At 46.6% G+C, this 27,777-nt stretch overlaps 1 protein-coding gene across 1 annotated transcript; it reads left to right on the top strand.

Moving 5' to 3' along the window:
- PIK3CD (phosphatidylinositol-4,5-bisphosphate 3-kinase catalytic subunit delta) lies at positions 1 to 27,618 on the top strand. Its single transcript, XM_084300016.1, has 23 exons — positions 1 to 32; positions 7,200 to 7,363; positions 8,728 to 8,956; positions 9,397 to 9,626; positions 10,458 to 10,637; positions 11,284 to 11,433; positions 11,750 to 11,839; positions 13,076 to 13,297; positions 16,464 to 16,560; positions 16,976 to 17,106; positions 18,007 to 18,066; positions 18,227 to 18,394; positions 19,130 to 19,251; positions 19,411 to 19,554; positions 20,226 to 20,325; positions 21,196 to 21,374; positions 21,586 to 21,695; positions 22,303 to 22,381; positions 23,228 to 23,395; positions 24,158 to 24,281; positions 25,926 to 26,071; positions 26,703 to 26,835; positions 27,423 to 27,618. Exons 2-23 carry the CDS (start codon positions 7,223 to 7,225, stop codon positions 27,558 to 27,560), a joined length of 3,141 nt encoding a protein of 1,046 aa, XP_084156142.1. The 5' UTR covers positions 1 to 32; positions 7,200 to 7,222; the 3' UTR covers positions 27,561 to 27,618.
- The last annotated feature ends 159 nt before the right edge of the window (positions 27,619 to 27,777 follow it).

Genomic DNA, 27,777 nt, shown 5'->3' with positions numbered 1-27,777 from the left:
GGGAGCCCGGCGGGCACGGGCGAGCGGAGCAGGTGAGGGGGCACCGGGCGGGGGGCACGGGAGGGGGGCGTGGGGGGCTTGCAGCGGCTCCCGGCCTCGGCTGGGGCTCGGGGGGAGCCCCTGGGGGGGCCCAGGCTTGGTGCTGCCCCTGTAGGGCGAGTGGGGGCCCCCCCAGAGCCCCGCGATGCCTCAGCGGGTGCAGGGAAGCTGGGCGAGGTGGAGCGCTCTGGGCTGCCCTTGGCAATATAAGGCTTTTTGTTTTTTTGTTTTGTTTTGTTTTTTTTTCCCCTTGGCATCTGGGTTTCTGGTGACGTCTGCCCATGGGAGCAGTTGGAAAAAGACCAATTTCAGCCACCTCCTCGGCGAGGTGCTTTTGTTAATGCCGTTTTGTCAGGCTCCCGGGCCGTGCCCGCGCTGGCAGCAGGCGTGCAAAGTTCCCAAAGCCCCTCGCCAGCACCCGGAGCTGCGGCCGCCTTCGTGAGCGAGGCTCGGGCACACGAGGGGACCAAACCACAGCGGGGTCGGGTGGTTGAAGTCCCACATCACATGCATGTTGGGGCTGTGGAGGGTGCTTTGCGAGCCTCTGGTTTGCGAGCTCCTGCTCTAACCACTCAGTGCACAATTTGTCGCTCGATGCTTCCTCACGCAGCGCTGGCAGCGTGGCTGAGTGCCTGTGAACTTGCCTAAAAGGCTGCTTGAAAGTTTCCACCGGGGCAGAGTCCTCGAGTCCTCCCATCAGATGCTTTCCTACCCCCTGACATTCCTCTGCCTCTCTCTGGTGATGCTGTTTTGCTTCCAGAAGGAGGTACGGCTGCCTGCTTCTGCTGCTCTTAGGTGCCTCACCTGAGCTGCCCATCCCTTCCCTTCCCTCTGGCTGACCCTTGTGGCCATACCCAAGGCCCTGCTGAACCCAAACGAGGTGCAGCACTGCCGTGCTCGTGCCCGAGGAGCTCTGTGGCCCTGCTGGTATCACCCTGCGTGCATTCTGCTTTCCTCTCTCTTTCCCTGCTGACAACCCCGTTCATCATCGGCCCGGCGTGCAAACGAGGTTAGCTCTGGTTCAGATTGCATTAGTGCAGTTCTGCTTCCCACTGCTCCTCACTGGGATTTTACAGGGGTGTGCATGTGTAAGGCGAGCATGGAGTGATGTGAACGCTCAGAAGAAAGGTGTGCTTATTTCAAAAGGGGAGGAGCACCAGCCAAGGGATTATTTGGGTCCAGCAGTTGTTCAAGGCCTGATCCCTGTGGTCTTCCTGCAGCTAGAACACCTCCTGGGGCAGTGGGAAGGCCTGTTGCTCCCTGTCAGTGTCTCAGGATGCTGAAGGTGCCAATTTCTATGTAAATACTGCCTTGTATCAGCCCCTCTGGTAGGGTAGGGGATGCTCTGCGGAGTTGCAGAGGCCTGAAATGTTGGGTGCGTGCATTTTCATCCCTTGTCCGCTTGTCTTGAACAGATCCCGTCATACATCTGCTTCAGTTAATGGTTTGTGTAAGCGAAGTAATGAGGAAAGGTGATTAATCAGGGGCTTAGAGATCTCTCATGAAAGGCATCATGGAAACAATGCAGCTACGTGCCCTCTGTAGAGCCAGAGGAACAACAAAGTATTGTGAGAACAAACGAATCAGTGCACAGCGTTGTGTGGCGGGATATAAAAGATCAATCTATAAAACAGAAGCTGATAATATGCAAAAGTCTTTATTTGAGTTTTATATTTGGCAGAGGTAGAGGTCTGGCTATGGCAAACCAAATAAAGATCACCACATTCAAAGCCCAGGTTTGAGGAAATGAACCCCGAGCATACAAAAACATTGACTTCAGGTGGTGTTAAGGGTTTGAATGCTTCTCCCCACCTTTTCAGGGGTTTTTCCTGCCTGGTTCATGGTCCAAGCCTTACACTTAGGGGTGTGTTGGAGGAGGATCCAGAGGCAGAGCTGTGGTGCAACTCAGGGCTGTGCTGAAAGTGCAGTGCTGTCCCACGAACAGAGAGGGAACACAGATGGCGTAGCACAGCTGGGACACTGACCTGTACTTTGCAGAGAACTTATGGAAACTGTACAGGAAACACTTTTGACATGTGAGAGCACAGGAGCTCTCATGTGCCAAATCTATCCTATTAACACCTTTTCCGAAATTAATGGTGTTCAGAGGCAGCTCCGGGTCCTGTAAGCGGGCTGGAGCATTCCACCTAATCCACTGGGGCCAGGGCACCGCAGACACTTGCACCTCTGCACCCAGCAGCCCCCCAGGCTGTGCTTCTAGCACCTTTCCCCACCGTGTGTTCATTTTTAGAGGAACAAATAAATATGTTGTCAGAGCTGCTAAGGTCACTACTATGAGCTTCTGTTGGTTGCATCCACATCCTGGTACTGAGGCCCGGGTCACGAGTTCTTATGTTAGGCCACAAGGCCGAGCAGGTTCAGCTGTTTTTAATATGCAATTAAGTTGATGAGTGGCACCTGGTGCATGTAACCAGCTAGCCCTGCTGGGGGGCCTTCCCCAAAGCTCCCACCTGCAGTCAGTTGGAATTGCTTGCGTGTCTCTGGGGGCACACTTGTGTGCTCGGAGAGTTTTCCCTGTCTGTTCTTTGAGGGGAATTTGCAGGTTACTTTTTACAAAAGTCTGATGCTCAAATGACTTGCTTTTGCCTGCAGTGTACAGCAGACCTCTTTCAGCCCATGACCACCACCGAAAAAGCAAGCTGAAGCTCAACACACCTTCAGAAGACTCCCTGACATGGGTGTGCTGTGTCAGGGAGAGCACAGACTAGGTTCAGACCTGCTAAGCGTGTTGCTTGTGTGGTAAAGACGTGCCAAGCACATGTGTACATAAAAATTCCCGTGGTCTCCTCCCCCAGCTGAGCTGATGCCTGCAATGAAAGTGGCTTCCTGCAGTCTCCCACGCTGCATGCATCACCTGTGAGCTCCGTGCCACTCATTTCTTATAAAGTTGAAAGGTTTTTTGTAGTCTCGGGGTTTAGTAATTCTGTAATCGGTTTGTAGGCGTTAGAGCTTCCGTGTCTGTCTAACGCAGCAGCCTCGCAGAGGTTTGTGGAACACTACTCCGCGTGTGATCTTGATAGCTCGCTGCTTTTTTTTTTTTTTTCACTCAATAGCAGTTGTGTGTTGTAAACACCAGAGCTGTGGTTGATAAGTTTATAGGAGGAGATGTGTGTTAGTGTGTCTTGTGTTGACTGCTGGCTCACTAAATACCGCCCAGGTAATTTCAAATGTGCCTGCTACGTTCTGCATAGATTTGCCTTTCTGTGCATTGCACGTTTCTCAGTGTGCTACGAATTCAAAACATGTGTTGCCTCCTACTGCTGATATCATGCCTACATGTGTTACATGGCATCCAGTAAAGGAAGGGTTTTATGATGGACTCATCCCATCTGTGTCTCAGCTCTGTCTTGGCCATCTTTCCTCTTTGGGAAAAATGCACATTTAATAACTTCACATTACTGCAAGGTGAGACCTTAAGGAGGGCAAAGCAGTCTGTAGCTTTCCTGTAGAATAATCACTCGAGGCAAAGGGGGAGAGGGAAGCATTCATCCTCACCTGGAACTTCATCTCATAATTATTTTCCTCTGCCTCTTTTTCTGCCCAGGGATGGAGAGTTCTGGACAGTGTAAGATGGGTTCTTTGCCCATACAGCTCTCAGCAAGGCGGTGATTAGCACCAGCAGCCTTTCCTGATTGCTCCCCTAGGAAATGGGCTGACTCCACATCCCAAAATTACCGAGGGATTGAGGAGCAGGTGTCCACTACTACTAATTTTTGCTGCTGGTTGGACCGGGCTGAACCAGAGCAGGAGACAGTGTGGAGCGGGTCCATTTTTATTTTATTTCTAGTTTCATGAGAAAGTCTTTCTTACCTAGCTTTTTACTTTCAATTATGAAAATATTTCACAGTGCAGAAATACGTGTGAAAAGGGGATTACGCTCGGCTGCTGTGAGAATGGTGGGGAACAGCTTCTTGCTTAGACCCGTGGAAAGCTGTTGGTGCCAGCTCGATGCTCTGGGGCCTGCGTTGTGCAACAGTTTTCATCTCTCTTCCTCTTACATGCTCTGAGAAGTCCGAAGCGACACTGAGCCCTGCCAGCTGCGTCGTGGCTGGCCGCTCACCGCACCTCGTTCGCAGCACCCGGGGCTCCCACCACACGCGCTTGCTTGCTGTGAGAGAAAAACTTCAATTACTGCCTCTGTGCAGGCCACAAAGAGTGGCTTTGTAGGGCAGTGGGGGTCCTGCCCCTCTCAGGAAACGGCAGAATAACATTTTGAGCAACCTGCGTCTTGCTTTCGTGTTGCCTGGGGTCAGTCTGCCTGAGGGACTCCTGGGCAGCCCGTCACTCGCGGGCCTTGCATGATCTTAGGCGTCCAGCCCAAGCAAATACATGCCATGGGGCAGTTTTTAAGTCCGTTTTGTATATAAGCAGGCCCTGAGGTGGATGAGGAGGTGTCTGAGGTCCTGTGTTTTCCTCGCATGCTCTGTGTGTGACTCCGTTATGTTGGTCCTGCGTGAGGGCCAGGCCTTTACTTCAGATGTACACATTTGGCCACCCAAACAGATCGGCTGGCCGGCCAGTCCTGAAATATCCCTCTTGGATGTCGTGTATTGGCCAGATTTGGGTATTCTGCTTGTCTGCCCTGCTCCTTGACCCCTGGGGTGCTGCGCACACCCTGACCTGAACCGCTGAGGCTTTGGGCCTAAAACAAATCCTGGAGGGCTGGGGGAGATGTGGCTGCTAGGGGAGGATTAAGTGTTGTAGGGAGGTGGAGGTGGGGGAATGTGGAAGTATTCTAGCCAGAAGATGATGTTTTGGGGTGTACGCAGTAGGAAGGCGAGGGTTGGGAGGGTCTTCTGTAGAAAGTGGATGGCTACAGCCAGTGTAGATAAGCAGGAGCCTCGGGTAGCATGTGTACTCGCATGGGGTGGGGTCTGTGGGGTTTGTGTCCCATAAAAATACAGCCCTCTGTCTCACCCATACTTGCCCTGGCTTTGTGGGATGTGCAGGCTGTGCAGTAAACTAATTTCTGTCAAGTGTGGGTTGAATAATTTGAACCTCAGGCTGCCAGGCCTACAGGTCGTAACCTTACCATAATCCAGTAATCTGTATATTCAACAGGATGAAAGATTGAGATGAAACTGGGACTTTTAGAAATTGGTAGCTGCAAGGAAGAATCTATCTTTAGCTTTTTTATTAAAAAAAAAAAAAAAAAGACTGAAGCACTGAAAGTCAAAGAGTGTATTTCAAATGATACCAGTAGTGTAAACCCTGATAAAAAGGAGTCACACAGCATTTGGCTACTTGTAAATGGCAAAGTGACCTGGAGGAAAGGGAATTGTGAGTACTCTTTCTCATGAGGTCAGGATAGTGCAAACAAAGTTACAGCCTGGACAACTCTATTCTGATTTCCCAGGGCAAAATGGGAGATGAAAGTGGGGGAGATACCTTGTCTGTCTTGGGGTGGTTCAAGATACCAGTCTGTTCAGGGCTTGCTCAATGTAACAGTTGTCACACTGGGTCAGATCTAATGTCCAGCTAGCAAAGTGCTCTGAATTTAGCTGTGAAAAGAGGAGAGATTTAGTAACAGAAGCATTAGAGGCAGCACGAGTCCAGAGGTTATCCTTCCTGTGGCATATCCACCTTGCCTTCTGTTGGAAAACATCCCTGTACATCATGAGATAATGGGTGTGATGTCTTTGGAAAGGTCTTGAGCAATTGGATCTTGGCATTGTCGTGTTAATATCTCAGTTATGGTACTTCGTGGCTGATGGAAGCTTTCTGTCAGGTAGAAATCCTCAGCAGAAGGAAGCAGCTTGGCCAATACTGGGTCTTCCATCTCAGCTCGTCAGCAGGGTCGTGGCAGTTTGCTGCTTTTGTTCCCCTTGGGAAGGGCTGAAGGAGCAGGTATTCTAGAAACCTGCTGGTATTATTGTCAATGATCAGAGGACCAGGCAAGCTTGTTTTGCTTTATTCAAACTTGTAAACCTTGCCTCCTCCCCCTTTTACTTCCCTCCCTCTTAAGGCACATGGGTGGTTTTGTGGTCTCTGTATCCGGTCCGTGTGTGATACAGCATGTGCACTGAGGAAGCAGGACAGATAAAACATAGCTCATATTTCTGGGAATCCTTACCTCACTGCTGATGGGGAAGTGTTGTGCTCCCAGGCACTGCAGATAAGATGCTGGGCTTCTTGTCGTAGTGCAGCACAGGGCTGCCAGCAGTAATTCGGGAGACCCAAATCTTCAGCAGCGTGCTGCTCCGTTTCTCTCTAAGTTTGTACACATCTGACAGCTGCAGAGCCATGTTTTAAGTTGTGAAGCAAATTTTGTATTGGCATCATGGACCGAGGATAAGTGACACTGGCAGAATTGCTCAGGGCGTGTGCAAGGACAAATTTAGAACCAGCAGAGTCAGACTGGCTGCCTGTCACCTCTGGAGGAAGCTAGGATTTTATTCTGCTGCAGTGTTTTGTTCATAGGCAAATGAATGAAGCTTGAGGGTTTCTCTGACTTTGAGACTGTGTCTTTGTGAAGGAAACCATATGATGGCCCTCTGCTAAATGCCTCTTGTTTTTGGTGTTTTGTGCACATTTATCCTGTGTTTGTACCTGAAAGTGCAAGGTGAAAGGATGCAAATGGAGTTAACAAACTAATTCTGAGTGCTTCAGCCTTAGCTTTCATTTTCCCTTTCCTTTTACCAGGGCGGGGACTATGCAGTGGAGTATTATTATTTTTTGCTTAAAAAATGTGTGTGTACTCAGAACGAGCAACACCTCTCTCCCTCTGCAGACTGGAACTGAGGTCTGGAAAAACAAAATGGAGCTTGGAGCATGTGGCCTGAGGATTACCTTTCAAAGCCAGGGGTAGGGACTCATTGTTTCTGTTGATGGTTTGGTTGGAAAATGAGCTGTTGGGAAGATAGTTCTTCAGTTTCTTTGTCAGAGGTGTTTAAAAGAGATTAAGAAAGGGTTGTCTTGAAATAGAAGCAATAATATAGCAAGAATATCCCTCTGGTTTAAAGGCACTGGACTGGAAATTTGACTAAGGTGCTAATTTTCCTGAGCTATGCAGATATGCTGATCTTCCTTTCTTTAGGTCCTTTTGCACACTATATTTGTACAGAGCCCAGCACAGACTGGAGTTGTGCCCTTAGAAGATATTATGTACTGAACAGCAACATTTTTCTCTTTTCTTGCAGGTTGTAGCTAAGAAGTGAGCAGGATGCCCCCGGGCATTTACTGCCCTATGGAATTCTGGTCCAAGGGGGAAAATCAGAACATCCAGGTGGACTTTCTGCTGCCCACAGGCATATACTTGAACCTCTCTGTGTCCTGCAATGCCAGCTTGGGCACCATCAAGCAGGTAACAGCCTTGTTCCAGTCCTGTCTGCAGTCTCCTGGAACAAGGAGTCTGTTCTTGGGAACACCTGGGGAAATGTTTTGGGTCTCAGCCTGACTTGGGTTTCTTCCTTGTTGCTCCTTGTGACAGTCTCCACAATCCTAAATGTTTGTCTAGCTGCTGAGGCTGCTGGTGCTGGTGCCAGCGGTGTTGGGCTTAATTCACTGGGCAATTCTCCAACCCTGAGACATGAATCAGTTTTTGAGTAACTGTGGAATGAGGGCAGATTCACAGTGGTGACACAGGGCTCGTGGTCTGCATGTTCGATCAGTGCTTCCCTGAGCTGTCCAGTCCCCACACTGGATTTTTCATTATGAATGCTCTCGTGTATGCAGATGCAAGGAGAAGTCATCCCAAATAGTCAAATACAAATGCTGGACTGACTCCAAGTGTTCAGGATGTCAGCACAGCCATCTCTTGCCTGACAGAAACTGAACAGTGAAAGTTGAGAAGTGATAGAGAGAATTCCACTTGAGAAATAAAACGCTGCAGTGAAACTGTGTGTAAAAGGCACGATAATTTCTTGTTTCCCTGGGCAGGAGGAGGGGTAGGGGAGAGTGAAGGAAAACAGAATGGAAAAGGTTTTCTCTGCAGCAGCAACCTGGCCTAGATGAGTCACAGATCACAAGGGACAGAAGCACAGTGCCAGATTATTCCAAGCTTTCTCATACTGCAGTTTTCAGGTCAAATTAAAAAAAGGGCGAGTGGAGCTGATTGGTTCCAGCTGCTACGTTCCAGGTCTGTGTTTTACAACCAGTAGGCATGCTGGGTCAGACTGGAGGCCCATTGACTGCAGAGCTGTTTGTCCTACTAGCAGGTGCTTAGGAAGAGAGTAAAGGAGTGGAATATGAACAGACACGTGGAATTGTTGTCTGCTGGGAGCAAAGAGGCTTGGAGGACTTCATAGAGTTCAGAAGACTTTGGGAAATGCTCGGCTCTGTCACAAATTTGATGTTACTGGGGGCAATTTACTTAATCCACTTTTCCTTCCAGTGGGAGTCATTTCTCATTTCACCAGGCTAGCAGTCAGCAGATACTTGCTGTGAGTTATCCAGGTGAGGGTTATTTGAATACCAAGGTCAGGAGATTGACTGTGTCTGGAGCACATAGCAAGCACAAAAAAAAAGGAGGCCAGTTCGAGGCACTTACAAATAAATTTACCCACAGTTCAGCAAGATTTGGAGCCCCCACACTTGGCTGAAAAACAGCCTGTGAGTGCAGGAATGCTATGAGAGGTTTGGGAGAGGGAGGTTGTGGGGTGGCAGAAGGAGGAAGATGAGGTTCTGGCGGAGCAGCAGTAGTTTCACCCCGCTGTCGTTCTGTCCCAGGTGGTGTGGAAGCACGCTCAGTATGAGCCTCTCTACCACATGCTCAGTGACCCCGAGGCCTACGTCTTCACGTGCATCAACCAGACAGCCGAGCAGCAAGAGCTGGAGGATGAGCAGCGGCGGCTTTGTGACATCCAGCCCTTCCTACCGGTACTGCGGCTCGTGGCTCGAGAAGGCGACAGAGTCAAGAAGCTTATTAACTCCCAAATCAGCCTGCTCATTGGGAAAGGTCAGTTCCCCCACCACGGGTCTCACCAGGAGCGTGGTAGGGCTGTTGGTGATACGTGCCTCTGTCCCAGACAGCGTTCCTAAGCATGGAGTAACAGTGGAACCTGCTGAGATGGTAGATGAAATAAGCAGCATTGGTCTGTAGTGGATCCAGAAAGGGAACAGTCTACGTGGGAACCCAAGAAGAAGGGTGATCTTCCCTGCTGGCAGAGGGACATAGTAATTGCATCGTTACTCTGCCATAGTAATTACTTATTTACTCTGTGCAATTCTGCAGAGGAAACAAGCAATTATTAGTAGCTTGGCTAACTCTTCTGCTTTTGACCAAATATTGAACATGTGTTTAAGAAGATTGTTTCACAGACACTTGATTACCAAAGGGCGATTGCCCCTGTTGGGTGCAGGTGCTTATTTTATCTTTCTCTCTTCCTCTGCACGTAGGTTTGCATGAGTTTGATTCCATGCAGGATCCAGAGGTGAATGATTTCCGCACCAAAATGTGCCAGTTCTGTGAGGAGAGAGCAGCAAAGCGGCAGCAGCTCAGCTGGGCAGCTTGGATGGAGTACAACTTTCCCTTGCAGCTGGAGCCCATGGCCAAAGGCTTTGGGACTGGACTCCTGCACACCCCCACCAAGAACATTTTTGTCAACGTCAAATTTCAGTCTGGTGGGGTAAAGCACAATTTTTTCTGTGACGATGTTTAGCTTGTTCGTGCTTTCCCTTTGGGTACCTTTGGGTGTTTGGAGACAGAATAATGTGTACGTGCACAGTGTTCCCATGTGCTCAGTGTTCATCTTCATCCTCCAGATTCCATTGCCTGTGGAGATGGTTGGGAGGGATACTTGCACCTCCAACCAAGGAGCTGTTCCCCTTCCTGACCATGCGTTGGGTGTACTGGTTAGCTGGTAGCTGAGGTTGCTGCACGCACACGTGGTGGAAAGCTTTTTGTTTATGGGTGGGAGAGAAGCACAGACCCCAATGTATGCCTTTCCTTTTGAAGCCCAAGAGTCTGCTCAGCTCATGCTCAGCATATGCTGCTCACAGACATTGGTCTGTGCTGCCCATGGCCCCTGTTCTTGCCTGCTACCCTTAATTAACGTGAGTTTTGCATGTTGTGCCACCCCCAGGGGAGAACGGCCTTTGGGAGCAGTGTGTTTGAGCACGACGACCCCAGGCACCATCTGCCTTGATGACAGTACCAAGATTTTTAATGGCTGGCACAGCACCCACATGTGCTGGTGATAGTGCTTACACTGGACTTGAAGTTCTCCATTTCCAGCCCTGTGCTTGCACTGCTGAAACACGTTTCTGCCCAGTTTGGCAAACATCCCTACTTATTTGCTAATGTGTTTGTGGGGGGGGATAGGGTGCCTCCCTATCCTTCCCTTCATTGTCAGCAACAGGAATGCTGTTACCTCCCTGCTGAGCTATTGCTGCTTCTTGTGCTGATTTCAGCCCCTCGCTGGTATTTGACAGTCCGTGCTATGTTGTTGGGATTGCAGGAGAGCTTCACTTTCCAGATCGCCCCAGATGAGTTCCCCATCACGTTAATGAGCTACGCTATCAAGAAGCAGGCTACTGTCTTCCGCCATGAGACAATGGAGAGCCCGGAGGACTATACCCTGCAGGTGAACGGGAAGTACGAATATCTGTATGGAAACTACCCCCTGTACCAGTTCCAGGTGAGCCTTTGTCTTCCTTTATCAGTGAGTCTGTTCCCCTTTGCCCTCTAGCTGGGAGAGAGGGTTGAGACTTGTCCTCCATCAAGGAGATGTTGCTGCTTACAGGAATGCAGCATGTTGATGGCAGGACCCAGGTGCTGCTTGGGGCCCAGGGTGCTTCTAGCAACCTGACGGGTCCTTACGGTTTTGGGGGCTGGATCTAGCTTGTCCCTGGGTAGCAAGTGCAGTGTAAATGCATTTATAGATTATAGTTCTGGAAATATCTGCTTGCTTGCATGGTGGGCTGGAGGTTTGCTTCCTGGAATTAGGGCAAGTATGATCCCCTATCCTGCATTCCCCTGGCAGGGCAAACTGGAGCTGGGAGTGCTGAATCCTTCTCAGCAGTTTCCCTTAATGCAGCCATATGAGTCTGTTGCTGTAGTGCTGGTTATAAGGCATATCACATTTTTGGCTCTGGCAGTGTGAGTCCAGGGAGATGCTGGATTAAAAAGCAACAGGAGATAAAATAAAACTGAGTTTTTGATTGTTGCTGTGTCCTTTCCATATTTTCTTTCCACCTGTTTCTGCTTTGGGCAGTTCTGATTTGCTTGACTGCTCATGCCTGCCTGGCTCTGTTTCATCCGTGCTGACTCTTCCATCTTTGCAGTATATTCGCAGCTGCCTGCACCGAGGCCTAACACCCCACCTGACCATGGTACACTCGTCCACTATCATTGCTATGAGAGATGAGCAAATCAACTGCATTGCCAACACCCCAAAGATGTCTCCAAAGCCTCCCCCGCTCCCCAAGAAAAAGGTAAAAGGGCACAGTGACCCCGCCAGCTCACCCTGAACTCACATGGAGATACTGATGCGCTCTTGGAACAGCAGCTGGTTCTTCCTGCCACTCCTGGGGCAGGTTATTCCCCTGGGTCAATGAGCTGGGGGTTTCCAATCAACCTTCCAGCTCCCTCCACAGCTTCCCGAGTTGTCACAGCCTTCATGCTGCCCACCTGCAGCATCACGCTCTTTTCTCTTGGGGCAAAAAGTGTGTAATGAGTGATGAGGTCTTGCCATAGCTTGAGAAATCTTTGTTGCATCTATTTCTGATCTGAACCCTTTCCTCTTTCTAGCCAAACTACGGTTCTCTCTGGTCCTTAGAGCAGCCTTTCTACATTGAGCTGGTGCAAGGCAGCAAGGTCAATGCAGATGAGAGAATGAAGGTAGGTACCGGCTCAGTCTGGGGTTTTGGTTTTGTGTTTTGGCTTTCTTGCTTTCCTGGTTGCATCGGTCTTGTTTGTGTGTGGTGAGGAAAGCAGGGGCTGATCGCTCGATCTCATGTGATCCTCATCATGCTTCATTCAGCCCTGGGGCAGCTTCTGAGCTGCAGCACAACAGGAAGGGGAAGGCAACTTGCTAACCAGCAGCACAGCAGCGGAGCAAGGCGTTCTTAGAAACACTCCTCTACAAGAGCTTCTGAGTAGCAGGCAGTGCTGCTCCCCTGCAGTGATGCTGCTTGACAGAGGTGTGGAGGGGCAGGGAAGTCTGCAGAAGGCAGAGGAGGGGAAATTCAGCTCTGAGAAGAGAGAACAATGGCAGATGTGGTAAAGTTGAGACAGAAAGCATGATGCACAAAGCCCTGGGATTTGCAAGGTGCTTGCTGTGAAGAGGGAGCAAGTGAATGTGAAGGGGAATGGCTACCCTTTGGGAGAGGAAGGAACCAGGGCAATAATATATCATGTATACATGTTCTGCAGGGCAAAGCTTTGTAAAGAAACAGGCAATGAAATAGTTATGTCTTCTGTCCAGTGCCCCATCGTTTGCAGGGAGCTTCTCCTGGGGAGTCTCCTGTGATTCGGACTAGCCAGCAATGCTGTAACGAGGTAAAGCTGGGCATGAGCTTGGCCTGCCAGCTGTACAGTGACCTGGCAGGCTGCAGGAGCAGAGCAGATTTGCAGGCAGATGTGCACCCAGAGACAGCTCACAGCTGGCACTGCACTGCAGGCCTGCTCTGGCACCCAGCATTTGCATGTGCCCTCTCCTGCAATGTTGATGTGCTCCCTCTTTGGCCTAAGCACTGGCTCAGCTCTCGGGGTCTGCCCTGCTTTTTCAGCGTGACAGGTTGCTGAGGTTTTGTAGCACCTCAGTGGGCAAGGTTTGGTGAGTATTTGTATTGCGTGGCTTCACAGGATGGAACCTGCAATACCCTTACCGATGGGTTACCCAAGCATTTTGCAATGATTAAGCAGCTCTTGCAAGTCTGCATGAAGTAAAATGATAACAGTGCCCTTCCTGCAGCTGCATAAAGCTGGAGGTTAGGGGATGTAAGAGGAAAGGAGTAGGGCATCCTATTCACAGGATTGGACTCCCTGTCCCATTCCTCTTCTAGTCATGGGTCTTTTGTGAACAGGTCAAGTCCCCGTGGACTCATGGTATTCTCTTACTTCTTCTCCCCTCAGCTGGTGGTGCAGGCAGGTCTCTTTCACGGCAATGAGATGCTGTGCAAAATGGTGTCAAGCTCTGAAGTGAATGTGTGCTCGGAGCCGGTGTGGAAGCAAAGGCTGGATTTTGATATCAACATCTGTGATCTTCCCCGCATGGCACGGCTCTGTTTTGCCCTTTATGCTGTCATCGAGAAGGCAAAGAAGGCACGCTCCACCAAGAAGAAGTCCAAGAAAGCTGTAAGTAAAGCCAGCACAGGACCGAGCCAGGCTTGCCAGGGCTGAGGGCATGGGACACAAATCTGAGCCGAATGCCCTTTGCTTTCTGATGGCTTTGTTAATAAATGAGCTTAGAGAATGACCGCCAGTAACTTCCTCAACAGGAACAGGAAACTGAGGAGTGGCTGCCTGTAGGAAAGGATGTTATAACTGTAATTTCTTCTCCAGAAAGACTATTAAGAAACATGCCCAGTGTCTGAACACATACCAAAAGGAATAATTTGTGTTAGTTTCTCCGTTTTGCTGTTCCGCAACTTCCTTGTTTCATAGTTGAGGTTAAAACCATCTTCTGTGCTGCATCTTCTTTCTAGTAAGCTCTTTTGTGCAAGCCCAAGGAGCAAAGTAACAGCCAAGAACAGGGAAGAAAATGAGGAATGTAAACACTGGTTGTAGCAAAGCTCTACATGAGATAGGATGAAAGTACAGGTCCTTTGGGGTTATTGTTCAAATGCTGCAAATTGAGGACGGAAAGTGTCAAATCACTTTGGAAGCTCTTGGTTTGAGCTTCTGAATCAGAGAGGTAGTGATATTTGTCATTTTCCTTACCTCCATTTCTAAACTTCTAACCCATTAATAACAATAATTCAGTAACTAAGAGCAGATCTAAGTGCAGTCTGTAATTGAATTATTGGTTTCCCAGTGTTTTAACTTAAGTAAGCATGATGCCTCTAGCTCTTCGCGTGCAAGGACTTTTCTTTGTGAGCAGAAAATGCATCTGTTCCTCTGTAAACGACTTTTTGCAGCCATAAAAGCACTGTCACCATGCTTTAAACGGAGGATTAGTCATGTCACCTTGACTAGAGTACAGAGAAACAAGGGACTGACAAATGTGATCACAGAAGATTTTATTAAGTCTCAGTTCTGCCAGCTCCTCTTCACTGCTGGGAGGTTTGCTGAGCTTTGTCGAGTTGACATCAATAGGGCTCTTGGGGTTACAGTGCATTAATATCTGGGGAGCAACAGGCAACGCAGGAGTCCTAACGGACCAGCTTTCAGGTTGGAGACTTCAGGCTGGAAACATTTTGAGGCCAAGACCGGGACCAACCTTTGTATTGTTTTTTTTTTTTTTTTTTTTTTTTTACTTAAGAATAGCAGAACTCCAACTCTTGCTGGAGGCTTTTCTCGAACAGAATATCTGATTCATCCACAGTCTGTGTTTTTGTGGTCACACAGGAACAATTTTCAGTTTTGAAGCAGTCAGAAGGAAATTTTGCTGTTCTGATTGATAAAACAAAACTGGTGCAGTTAGCTGAGTTGTTCGTGTGTGCTCTGGTCATGAGGAAAAGTGGTTGCATTCAGGTGAGCTTTTAATGTGTATTTGCAGGAGCTGAGCTTTGTAGGAAGGGAGTTGTCCTCGTGTTCAGGCTGCAGCTCTGAGTGAGGTGTCCAGATCTCGTTTGAAATGATTGGCAGCTGGAGGTGCCACTCAGAGTGCACCCTGATTTTTATTAGATTAATTACCTTTTTGCTCACAGTACTCAGAGGTTAGCTACATGCTTGTTGTTTGTCTGTGTGGACTGTCCAGAGCAGATAGGTAGAACGAAATCATTTATGACCACAAAAACAGGCGAGCCTGCAGTCTGGCTGGGATGAGTCAGAGCGTTAATGTCACTGGTTGGCTTTTGGTGTTTCTGTAAGTCATGCAGGAGATATTTCTGTCCTCAAGATGCTGAATTGTTGCTCTGCTGGACTTTATCCACCAAAAGTCTTGCCTAGGGTTCTGGCAGGCTCTGTGCAGTAACTTGATGTCATTTAGTCTGTTAGAAAAGGTTATTGCTGGTGGTGATGTTGTGTTTGGCTTTTCCCTCCGGTCTGAAAGCTGCTGTCTCAAATAAGATCTTCCTGAAGGTGCTGAGTCTAATCAAATCAACACCAAGGTTTGTGAGAGGCCACTTGGAAGTGATTCATTTAGCTGCATTCGGGAAAAATGCTGACTTCGCTACATCCACCAAGGCTTTCGGTGTCTCTTCTGGAGAGATCTAGAGAGATATTCTCTAGAATGTGTCAGTGGAACAGGAAAATGCCTCGGTGGGGATCCCTTTCAGTATTACGCAGTTTGCGGGTTGTCTCACCAGAATTTTGCCTTGCAGCCTCTTTGTAAGTCAGTCTCTGTGCCGGTGTTCACTTAAACCTTGGTGTTTTCTGAGCAGCTGGGTGAAATACTGGTTTTGCTGAAACTGTTAAATGAAGTCAACTGTTCCATTCGGGGAACCCAAGCACAGGAAATCTTAGGTCACTTATGGGATATGCCTGTCCGTTCTAGTGGCGGGGAACGGGGTTGGAGCATGGAGATGGATTCTCTTTCCTGACCATGTCCCAGACACTTTACTTGCTGGAATCCTTCACCCTCAAAATGAGACTGACTTGTGTAACTGGGTTGAGTTTAGGCTTTTGGGATTTTTTATTTTTTTTTAATGCTGCTGTTGTTGGGATTGATAAGGTAAAGTTTGTCATCTATAGACAGACAGTTTTCATTACTGTACAAAGGATTCCAGCCTTTTCTTCCCATTATCAGACACACTTAGCATTCTGTATCGTTTTCCCAGGTTGTGTTAACCGTCTCTTCCCTGTTTCTAAATTGAGGCTCTTTGGTCTCCCCACAAGCTGTGAAATATAGGAAGGGTATAAGTCAGCTCCTTCAAATATCATTGAGTTTAGAGTTGTGAGGCCTTACTGGACTCTTAGAGAATCTTTGGCTCTGCAAAATATTGAGTGATGAAGCTTTAGACATATTTGTGGTGCCATTTCATTTCATTTGGTGCCATTCAGCACTACAAAAAAGACCCCTAGGTTTTGGTAAATATCTGAATTTGATGCTCTCTTATCCTCTAATTTTAGGAGAAATTAAAAGGTAGGCAGCAGGCATCACCACTTGGGGTGGTGAATTCTTTCCAGCAGCTCTTTGAGGGGATGCCTGTGTATTCTGCAGTGGAAAACTACCTGCCTGCAGCATTCTGTGCAGCAATTTGCAGACTTGGAAGAAATTGAGGAGATCGTGTAATTTTTGATCCCTGGCTGTTGTGAGGGATTTGCTTTGCATAGGGATATCTCTTTCTTGTTCTGCTCTTCCCTTCCCTCAGCTTTTGCAATTAGAGCACCCTGATAAGTTTCTTTCTTTGCTTTCCAGGACTGCCCCATCGCCTGGGTGAATGTCATGCTCTTTGACTATAAGGACCAGCTGAAAACGGGGGAGTGCTGCTTGCACATGTGGTCCTCCTTTCCAGGTATGTCAGGAGCTAGAGCTACCGTGTTTTTCTGTGTCTTTAGCCCCCACCACAGAAATGGGGCCTGCCCTGCATTCTCCATTGCTTTCCAAGGCGTTGTAGGAAGGATGTACTGGTGCTGCAGTAACTCTGTGCTAGCAGTCCCAGTACTGTTACTGCTCTATACTGTGATGGCACCTAGAGCCCTGCTGAAATTAAGGCCTTGTTTTACCTGGCATTGCACACATGACATAAAAGGCTGCTGCTGTCCTACAGATACCATGTATATTTTGATCGTGAGAGGTCAGGAAAAAAAAGTGACCCGCTCAGGGCCGTGCAATGACCACTGACAGAGCTGGAAGCAATTCTGTGCTCTGCTTTCTGGACCAAAGCTACAGCAGATTACGATTTATAGGTTATGTACTTTGCTTTTCAGATGAGAAAGGCGAACTTCTGAACCCCATGGGCACAGTACAGTGCAACCCCAACACGGAAAGTGCAGCATCCTTGGTCATCTGCTTCCCCAACGTTGCATCGCATCCTGTGTATTACCCGTCATTTGAGCAGGTAGGGGACATGGATGGTTTTTGGGGAGGCACAGAAATGCTCTAGCTTTTTAGTGCAGGTGCATGCAATATCACTGTCCCTTGGGTGGCTGCTGACAAAGACTGGGTACAAACTAATTGAATGGATATTGTTAATTGAAAAAATGACCTTTTCTCTTAACCTTTACTGGACCTTTGAATAGTTTTCCAAACTGAAAGGAAGTACTAAGGTACAACACTGTCATTCGTGAGCGTTTGTTTGCAAATGGGTTTAACTGAGCTGCCTTTAAACGGCAGGCAGCACTGGGTTCTATAGGAAAGAAGAGTAATCAGGGGAAGTGAGTGAAAGGAGATGGCTCCCTCCCTTTCAGCACTGAATGATAACATACTGTGTGGTATGAGAATTTTCCATCTGTCACTGCAACTGGCCAGACTTTTAAAGTGGAAGAAGAAATGTGCCTATTGCAGGAAAGAAGGAGATCTGCTCTGCCAAGGACATTTACAGATGCTCATCCGTGATGCACGTTCTGGCTCAGAAGCTTTAACCGATTGTGCCAGCATGCAAGGCGCTTTGGGCAGTGCTGTCTCTTTGGCAAGCACGTGCCAGTTGTAGGAACCTGGAGTGGCTTGTGTTAGCCTGGAGTTCAGTGACCCAGCGCCCCATACATGGACCATGTGGGTGTGCAGTTGTGCTGTTCTTGGAGGAAAAATTAATCCCTTGATTCTCATCCCTACTGGGGAAGGGGCACCATGGGCTAAACCTTTGAGCGGAGATTCCACTGAGTACATTACCTACACCTGGGCTGTGAGGGGTGATCCCCTTCTCCAAAGGTAGCAAGTGACTGGTCTCTAACGCAGCATAAATGCCTGAAGTGATGGCAAGGTGGAGTTAAGAAATGAGGACTCTGTATTTGTGTTCCAGCTGCTGGAGTTGGGCAGGAATGGAGAACCACCCCGCACTGCACCAGAAGATCCAGAGGAGGTGAGTTTCTTAGATCAAGTCATGTGTTTCCATCTTGCCCACAACCAGCTTTTTTCACCAACCTGGGTCATGGGTCCTGCGGGGTTTCTCTGAGCTGAGCAAGCCCTTTGGGTTGAGGCTGAGCCCCCTGTATGCTCTTTTCTGTGATTCCCATGAGCAGAAGCTGCAACTGAAGGAGATACTGGAGCGGAGGAGCCACACTGAGCTCTATGAGCATGAGAAAGACCTGGTGTGGAAGATGAGATATGATATCCGTGACCAGTACCCACAAGCTTTGGCAAAGCTCCTTATCATCACCAAATGGAACAAGCATGAAGATGTTGCCCAGGTGAGGATGCTGGGGCTGGCAGTCAGGACACATTTAATGTATCTTTCAGTGTCCATATCCCTCTGTTATGTTTGAGAGACCACTTTAACTAGGGATGTTTGGCAGTGCCCCTGTGCAGGCAGGATTGCCATCACTACGGCTGAGCAAAATTTTCTGTTCTGTTCTGTCCCAGTTGCTGCGAGCACCTCTGTATGCTGAGTGGTACCCAGATGAGTTGAGCTTTGGCTCTGTGTGCTATCCTGGGCTCATTACTGACCAACATAGTACTGCTTATTCCTTCTAGAAAGGAAGAAACTGGAGGCAAGAAAAAATAATTTATTTCACAGCCAGAAATGGGATCTGGATTGGATATTCTTAATTGATAGTCAGAGACCAGTCACAAGCTCCTGCAAGGCGTCAGTGGATCTCTTGCACTGAGAACTTCAGATGTCAGTGAGGGATGGTGTCTGTGCTGTTCATCCCTCCTCACATCAAGAGCTTTTATAGGAGCTTCTAAAGATCCCCTTTCAGTCTACATTGTTCTGCTACAGAACAGTGCTTTTCCCTAAGATTAACGGTATTTGACATGGTTTCTGCAAGCTGCCTCTGAGATATCTTTAGTGACTGAGATAGTGGGTTACCCTTGCCCCCACAAAGGATCTGCTTTCCTATCAGTAGATAAAAAAACTTGTTCCCTTCCCCTGGGAAAACTTAAAAAACTTGTTCCCTTTTTGCTCTTTTTTTTTGCCCTTACAGATGATTTCCCTGCTTCAGACCTGGCCAGAGCTGCCTGTTCTGAATGCCTTGGAGCTGCTGGACTTTAGCTTCCCTGACCGTTATGTTGGCTCCTTTGCTATCAACTCATTAAAGAAGCTGACGTAAGTGTTCAGCACTAGGGGATGTGGATCCCTTTTCTATACACGTTTAGGTTTGCTAATAAGGACTGTGAACATGGCTGATGGTCTTTTCAATACTGTTTTTGTATCTACATTGCAGTAAAGATGAGGTGGTCTTTTATTTTGCCTTTCTGTCCACAGAGATAACGAATTGTTCCAATACCTGCTGCAGCTTGTCCAGGTGCTCAAGTATGAATCCTACTTAGACTGTGAATTAACCAAGTTCCTGCTGGATAGGGCATTATCCAACCGTAAGATAGGCCACTTCCTCTTCTGGCATCTCAGGTAAGAACAAATGTTCTAGGCTTTTGTTCAGTAATAAAGTGAGACTGGCACTTACCAGATTCCTCGTTGCACTGCGAAATGAAATAGCAAGCATGTCTGTATGTGTGGATGCCAGGGTATTTATGTAAAGGCTATGGGCTGGCCTTTACCTAAGTGTCTTTCACTAGAGCATGAACGGGATTTTCTTTTTGTGCTTACAAATCCCCAGGAACTGCTGCTTTTTACTTGAGACTGAATGAGGTTTATTGAATGAGGATGTGAAATTTTTTGGTTGGTTTGGGATTGTTTTGCTTGTTTGTTTTCCAAGGTGGCAGGGAGGGGAGAAGTTTTGTTTGGATTAGGCTCTGTTTTCCCTATTTATTTCTACATGCCTGGAGTTGAAATTTACTTTGGACATCCCTGGCTACCTGCCAGCTATGAGCCATAGGCTCTGACCTGTCCTTACTCCTCAGTTAAATCTTTTCAAAGGAGTGGTTAACCTTTTAGTCATTGAGAAAGATGTCTCACCACTTCAAGCAATGCTTTTTCCACAGCACCTTCTGGGGAGGGTGTTTTTTTTTTTTTTTTTTTTTTTTTTTCCTTCTCTCTCCACAGTTTTGCTGGCATGAATGGGAGAATTACTCGCTCACTGTGGTGAGTCAGTTTTGCTTTAACCTCCCTTCTTCCTCTAGGTCAGAAATGCATGTCCCTGCAGTTGCCTTGAGGTTTGGCTTGATCCTGGAAGCATATTGCAGAGGCAGCACCCATCATATAAAAGTTTTGATGAAACAGGTAAAAATTGCTTTTAGCCATAAGATTGACATCCCTTTTGCTTGGAGCTTGTTCTCAGCTGTTAGTTTTTTCAACTTAAAGTTACCAGTAATACAAAAAGAGCCTTGCAACTGCTATATTGTTTTTGGCATATCCTATTATGAGCCTGGAGTTCCCCCATCACATGCAACTTTGCTCATCTCTTACTCACCCCCTCACGTCCCAAACTACAAGATGTGTCTGGAATGGTTTGAAATGTTCAGCCTGCTGTTAGTGGATGAGTTGAATGAATTGTCATCTAGCAGAAGTTGATCAAAATTCTCTGCCTGATTTGGAGCAATGCAGTCTTTCCTTCAGCTGCCATGTCGAGGTAATCCTGGTCATTGCCCACTCTCTAAAACTTTATTTTTTGTCAAGGCTCACTGTAACCACTTCAGAAGTGAGGGACTCCTGCATACACGCAGTCAGAGCTATGTGCCCACAAACCAGTGTTTCTTCTGTTTGCAAGCTGAAGTGGTGCTTTTGCATAACCAGAACTCCCCAACAGCCTTACAGGGCAGGGGCTATAGGACTCATCTTTGACTCTTCTAGCCAGTGCACCTCATGTCTTCCTCTGGTGCTTGATGTCATGCATCATCCCTGGTATTTAGGATGGCAGTCATGACCTTGTGATACAGTTGTGCCCAGCAGAATATCTGTAATGCATTATAGATTTGTACCTTCAGCAGATGGTATGAAATTCATTTTGTTGTAATGTGTGAATCGCTACGAGTTGAGGGAGAAAGCAATACAAGCAATGTTTATATTGCACACTGTATTGTTATAGTTTTTAACTTTGCTCCGGGTACTTCCTATTTGTTAACCCTATTCCATGGCTTCATTTCTTTGCAGGGAGAAGCACTCAACAAAATGAAAGCTCTGAATGACTTTGTTAAAGTGAGTTCTCAGAAGGCCACCAAGCCTCAAACCAAAGAGATGATGCATGTGTGCATGAAGCAGGAAACTTATCTTGAAGCACTTTCCCACCTCCAGTCTCCCCTAAACCCCAGCATTATCCTCGCTGAAGTTTGGTAAGCAAGATAGCTGCACCTCTTCCTCCCGTTGTGCTGCAGGTTTTGTTCAGCAGCAGAGCCAGGTTTCTGGTTACTCTAATGCCTTCTTTGTTCATGGGCAGCACGTGTTCATTAACAGTGCTGGATGTTGTTGCATTTGCAGTTTAGATGGATGCTTTTTTTAATAGGTAGAAACACTGACTGAAGGTAGTATTTTTATTTCCCTTAGTGTGGATCAGTGCACCTTTATGGACTCCAAAATGAAACCTTTATGGATTGTTTTTAATAATGAAGAGACAAGTGGTGGTGGAGTGGGGATCATTTTTAAAAATGGAGATGGTAAGTCTTTAAAGGAGGTGCTTTCATAGGTGTTATAGTCTTATATATTTATTGTGGTGAATGGGCTGAAAAATGGACCATTAATATTTTTTGTTAATAAGGACTATCAGGCCTTATTAACAAAATTAATTTTGTTAATATTTGGAGATGTAATTTGGAGATGTACTAGACTCTCCTCTGTATTTCATAAAACTTTAACAAAGTAGTACCACTTATTTATAGCTGGATACACTTGCAAAGTAAAATGTGAGGCCTGGAAATGGTGCATCAGTCCAAGCCTTGTAGGGTCAGAGTTGCTCCTGCTCACTGTTGTGTCAGGGAGATGTTTTCTAGTTAAGTGCTACATTGTCTTTGGCAAAGTGAAGTAGAATTTATCTCCATTAGATACCTTAACTCAGACCTGATTATACTGGTATGGTGGCTTTGCAATGTTCCTGCACTAGTAGCTGTTACTCTGGTGATGGTGTTCTTTGCTAGCAAGTGACACACCTGGCAAGGGCCCTCTCTAGCAACCTGCTGCAGGGGCAGAACAAGTTCAACTGCAAAAGAACAAGAGGGAAAAATGGGAGGTACTCATAACCCTTTCTTCCTTTGTCATGCTGCGCAGATCTTCGTCAGGACATGCTGACTCTGCAGATGATCCAGCTGATGGATGTTCTCTGGAAGCAGGAGGGCCTGGACCTGAGGTGAGTAACATGCTCCCCGCTGGCCTGCTGCAGTGGTAGATCAGGTGTTGTGAGACGTTTTTACCTACAATCTTGTTTCGTCTCTGCCAGGTCTGTCCAGTATTCTGTGAGCAGCTAGTCAGGTTTTACAGTGCTGAGGGTAGAAATGCAATGAGAGGTGGGAGAAAGAGCTGGGATATCAGAGACTCCCAACTAAATGAACTGTGAAGGAGAAGGGATTCAGGCAGTTCTATTTTAAGTAACACTCTGCAGCTGTTCCCATACAGCAAGGTTTAGGGAAGGATGAAGCATGGGGACTGTAATACAGTCCAGGAGCAGAGGCTGTGGAAATTCACTGATAGCAAGCAGGTGCTGATGATGTATGTTGTTACTGGACCTGAATTTTGGGGTTGCTGCTAGAAACAACTGCACAGCTGTTAAGTTAGGATGCAAGTGGTATTGGGCTCAAATGAGGCTATTTCACCAATTTCCCATTAAGCCTTAGTTATGCTGCATCCGTGGCCCTGGGAGGCTATCTGTACCAAACCAGTGCTTGGTAGTTGGCTTAGACACCCTCCCGTTGGAAGATGCTCTGTCTTCCGTGCACCCAAACTGCAACCTGCCCTTAGCACACCTGAAGCACTCTGAGGTGAAGGTAGGTAGGCCCTTAGGAATATTTCTGCCGGCTCAACACCTTGAAGAATTGTGGGATTTCCCTTGATTCCAAACATAAAATGTAGGCAAAAAGTACTGTTGGGCTTTCCTCTACCAATTTGCTTTTGATACAGGAGACAAGGGAAAGCTTGAAAGTCAAGACACCCCAATTGTGGCAATATTTCAGTGGAAGGGTTTCTTTCATCTCTGCAGGATGACCCCTTATGGCTGCCTCTCCACAGGAGACAAGACTGGGCTGATAGAAGTAGTCATGCACTCAGATACCATCGCTAACATCCAGCTGAACAAGAGCAACATGGTGGCCACTGCAGCCTTCAACAAGGACGCACTGCTCAACTGGCTGAAGTCCAAGAACCCAGGGTAAGTGGGCTTGTCCTTTACTCAGTGGTGCTTTTCTGCTTTCTTACAGCCAGAGACAAGTCTTGTGCTTTGCTCTTTTGCTTTTTCCCTTCAGTTACTATTTCCAAGCGCACCAGAAGGCATTTGTGGAGCTATAGGGATCTTGGAACAGAAATGGAGGCATCAGTTACTGTTCGCAAGCTTTTTTAACCTTCAGTAGCTTAAGGTAGCACTTGCCACAGGTTGGATCCAAAGCCTGGCCTTCCCCTCAGTCCTGTTACTTTCTTGAGTAGGTAGTCAGTGTGGTAACAGCTGGAAAAGGGGTGGAAAGAGCAATGCCAAAACTGGAAGGTAAAAGAAGAAAACAGCAAAGCAGCTGTGCAGCTTGGGGGGGTTTAGCAGGTACAGAAATAGAAAGCAGAAAATATCAGTCCTACCCTGCTCAAACTCCAAAGGTGCTAACAGGAATCATTCAAGAACCCCAGGTGATGTTTTGGATCTGTGGAGACCTAGAAATGAGTTAATACCAAGTCATTTTAGTTGAGAGTGTGGACAGAATCTTACCCAGGCCTCTCCAGTTAGGGACAATTTTTACTGCAGCTGGTTTTTGTGAAGTGTGAATGGGCATCCTGACTCGAGTGCACTACAGAAGGTGTAATTCAGGCACATAATTCCCTTACCTGCACATCTGCATGGGGGAAGCTTTAACAACAGCCTTCCCAGCTGTGAAGTACTGGTATCCAAAGTAAAATGTCATTTCCACCTTTTTCGTACCCTCTTTAGTGATGCATTAGAACAAGCTATCGAGGAGTTCACTCTCTCCTGTGCTGGGTACTGCGTGGCAACATACGTGCTGGGGATAGGCGACCGGCACAGCGATAACATCATGATCCGGGAAACCGGCCAGGTAAGGGGCTTTGCTGCTGCTGCTGGAGAGGGGCATGAAGGAGACTTAGCAATGGACAGAACCATCCCAGTGCAGTCCTACCGCTAAGGAATGTACCTCCCCTTCCAGCAGAGGCAGACTGGTCAACTGGTCTCAATAGCTTCTATCACTGAGAGGGTAAATACAGTCTTATAATTTGAAACCACTTATCTAAGTAAGTGTCATGAGCTGCCAGTGTAATATCTTATCAGGCTGCTGTTAATACCCACTTTGAAATCACAGTGGAACAATTCATACCTCTCAGACATAAAACTGTCTAGAGATCCAAACCTGAGCACCGTATTTACTAGTCTGAAGACTTTCTTGGCTTCAGCAGAGTTTCAAATTGCTTGTAGTTGCTAGTTAAGATCCTCAGTTACTTGCCAAGATGGTATTTCTATAGTCTTTCTCCTAGATTTTTTTTCTAAATGGTTGCATATGATCAGTGTGGTTTTAATTTCACCTGTACCAATTCCTTTACTTCTCTAGTACACAAGAATAGTTATTAGGGTTTATATTATCTTCTCTTACACTGTTTGAAATATAAAGGACAAAACTAGAAAAAAAGAAAATACTTTTTCTAGTAGAGTATGGACTAAATTACATTAGTAATATTCTGGTAGAGGAGAAAGTATAAGCTATGTCTCTTGTTTAATTGTGAATTCTACAATGCCTCAACAACCTTGTGCTAGCCACTGCAAGCTTAGTCTCCTACAGATCCAGCAAAGTCAGCTAGACTCCTGGCAACAGTTTGCCTGCCTGTACTGTTTCTGTGTAACATCCCCCTCCTCTACATCTTATTCCCCTAAATCCAAGCAGTCATGGTCATAAAAACCTAGTAGTGCCGTTGTTCTCTTATCATTTCAGGGACAGAGCCACCACGTCATTCACTAACTAGACACTAACCTTTCTCCCTGGGCTGTGATTAGCAGCAGCTCTTATCTAGGATTGCTTCTTCTCACCATATAAAAAACAAGTGTTGGGGAGGAAGCCTACAAAGCTGTTTCTGCAGAGTAGGGGCCACTTAGCAGTTCGTCCACTTGGGGGAGCTGATGCCCTGTGGTATGCAGCCGCGGGTTTTGTTTATGCTCTGGGGTTTACGGCAGCTCTATAAAATCGCCATAATGCATAAGGTTTGGCACATGATCTTCCTTCCCGTCACTGCGCCCGTAATGAAACAATTTCACTGTACTTTGTGTTAAAAAAAAAAAAAAAAAGTGGCTGTGGTGGAAAGCCTTACCTGAATAAATAAATGTTTTGTAGCAAGAGGACGTCTTACTTCCACAGTATAGGGCTGCAGACTGCACTGGTAGAGTTAGACACCAGCCCATCTTAGTTCTCTTTCTGCTTTTCCTATTGACACCCTAAGGCTTTTAAAATGTATTTCCAGCTACACCAAGTACTAAAGAGCTAAGTACTTTTTCTGTCCTCTCCCACCTCTAATTACACTGGGGGCTATCTTGGCAAGTAAATATTGCCGCTTTCCCCAAAGGAGTGCAATGGACAGGTCAGTTTTTTCCCTCCCAAAATCCTATGGTCAGTATCTTTTGAATACAGTAACCATGAAGAGAGGCTGGCTAAAAGAAGTACTATTCTGAAAACAATTATTTTTTTCCTTATTTCCAGCTGTTCCATATTGATTTTGGTCACTTTTTGGGGAATTTCAAAACCAAATTTGGTATTAATAGAGAACGAGTTCCTTTCATATTAACCTATGACTTTGTGCATGTCATCCAACAAGGAAAAACTAACAACAATGAGAAGTTTGAAAGGTAAGTGTTAGCAGTTAAATCTGACTTAAGCTTTTTAAGCTCTGAATTTCCACAATATAATATATTTTTAGCAGAGGTATGTAGCCTATAGCTGTTAAATCCATCAGTGCAGGCAGAACACACACAGGCTCAAGCATGACCCCTTGCCCTTTGCCTAGATTAGATGGCTCTGAACTGGCTTTTTAAAGTGATGGAATATATGAAGAGTCAGCCACTTACCTTGCAGTTGTCAAATCTCATTGCATAAAATAGTTGCAAAAAAATTGCATAAATCTCATTGCATAAAATAGCTGCTGTAGTCTGCGGTCCCTTGTCCATGTTCTTGGACTCAGGTTTGTGGCTGCGGGGATGCATCCCTGGACTAGATAATCCAATACAATCAGATGTTCCTAGCTCTTGCTAAATGGAGAGCTGAGGAACTTACAATCATTAGCTAGTCCATTTGATTATATACAAACAAGGTAAAGCAAATAAATAATTATGTTTTAGATGAGGTGAAATGACATGCTAGTCATTAATGCAGACAGTAGGCCTCAGACTAATACCCAGTCTTGCTTTATAAAATAGTGTATTCATTATTCTTCAATTCACTAAGTCTTCAATGCTTTGCCTCATCTTCCTTTCTGAATAGATTCAGAGATTATTGTGAAAAAGCATATATGATTCTGAGGCGCCACGGTCTTCTCTTCCTGCACTTGTTTGCACTGATGAAAGCTGCTGGCCTGCCAGAACTCAGCTGCTCTAAAGACATTCAGTATCTAAAGGTAAGAAAAGCAGAGCCTGGATATAGCTGAAACTGAACACCTGATCATGTAGTTTTGTGAGGAGTAGTAGGTCACAGTGGAAGTTTCTTTGAAGCAACGGAACTGCAAAAACTGTGAGTAAACATCCAATGCTTATGCAGGTGTCAGAAATGCAAGGTACTGGTGCTCAGGGAAGAATTTAATCAGATTCTTCAGCACAAAGGCAATAGGTACCTTGTAGAACCAGCTTGCAGGCTAAGAGGACAGAGAACTCTTTAGTGGAGTATCACTTCCTGTTCTCAACTTGCTTCTTACATTATAACAACCTAGCTTTGTCCATTTGAAAGAGAGTAGCTTTGTACAAGAGTACTAAAAAAATCTAATGCTTCCCTAATTCCAAGCTAAGAGTAGGATGCATCTATTTATTGGAATGCAAAAATGTGCAGCTATAGTAACCATTCAAAACAATTACTTGGGTACTTGTTCCTTACACAGCGCTCCTTTCAGTAGAGTAATTTCTGAGCAAGTAAATATTTTAGCAGTTTAGCCATTAATTGTTCAGTTGCCCTTTCAGTAAGGCTACACTGACTTCTGCCTCTTACCTTCAGGATTCCCTAGCTCTTGGTAAAACGGACGAGGAGGCACTAAAGCACTTCAGACTAAAGTTTAATGAAGCCCTGCGAGAGAGCTGGAAAACCAAAGTGAACTGGCTAGCACACAACGTATCCAAAGACAACAGACAGTAGAGCAACTGAGTCAGCCTGCACACTCGCTCCGAGAGAATGTAATGCCACTTGCACTGAATCCAGCCATTGTAGACTGTTTTATAAAGACTGATGAATGTTGCTGTGTTCAAGATCCCTCACCTGCATTCCCGGAGGTCACACTTTTCTGCATGACTGAAGATTGTTGGACTGTCGTCAGCTGCCTAATCATGCCTGCTCTAGATCTTTGGGGGACAAG

Source organism: Netta rufina (assembly GCF_964035555.1).
Source record: "Netta rufina genome assembly, chromosome: 22".
In the NCBI taxonomy this organism is placed as follows: domain Eukaryota; kingdom Metazoa; phylum Chordata; class Aves; order Anseriformes; family Anatidae; genus Netta; species Netta rufina.
Note: the sequence above shows the minus strand (reverse complement) of the source record. Positions and strands in the feature narration are given on the sequence as shown.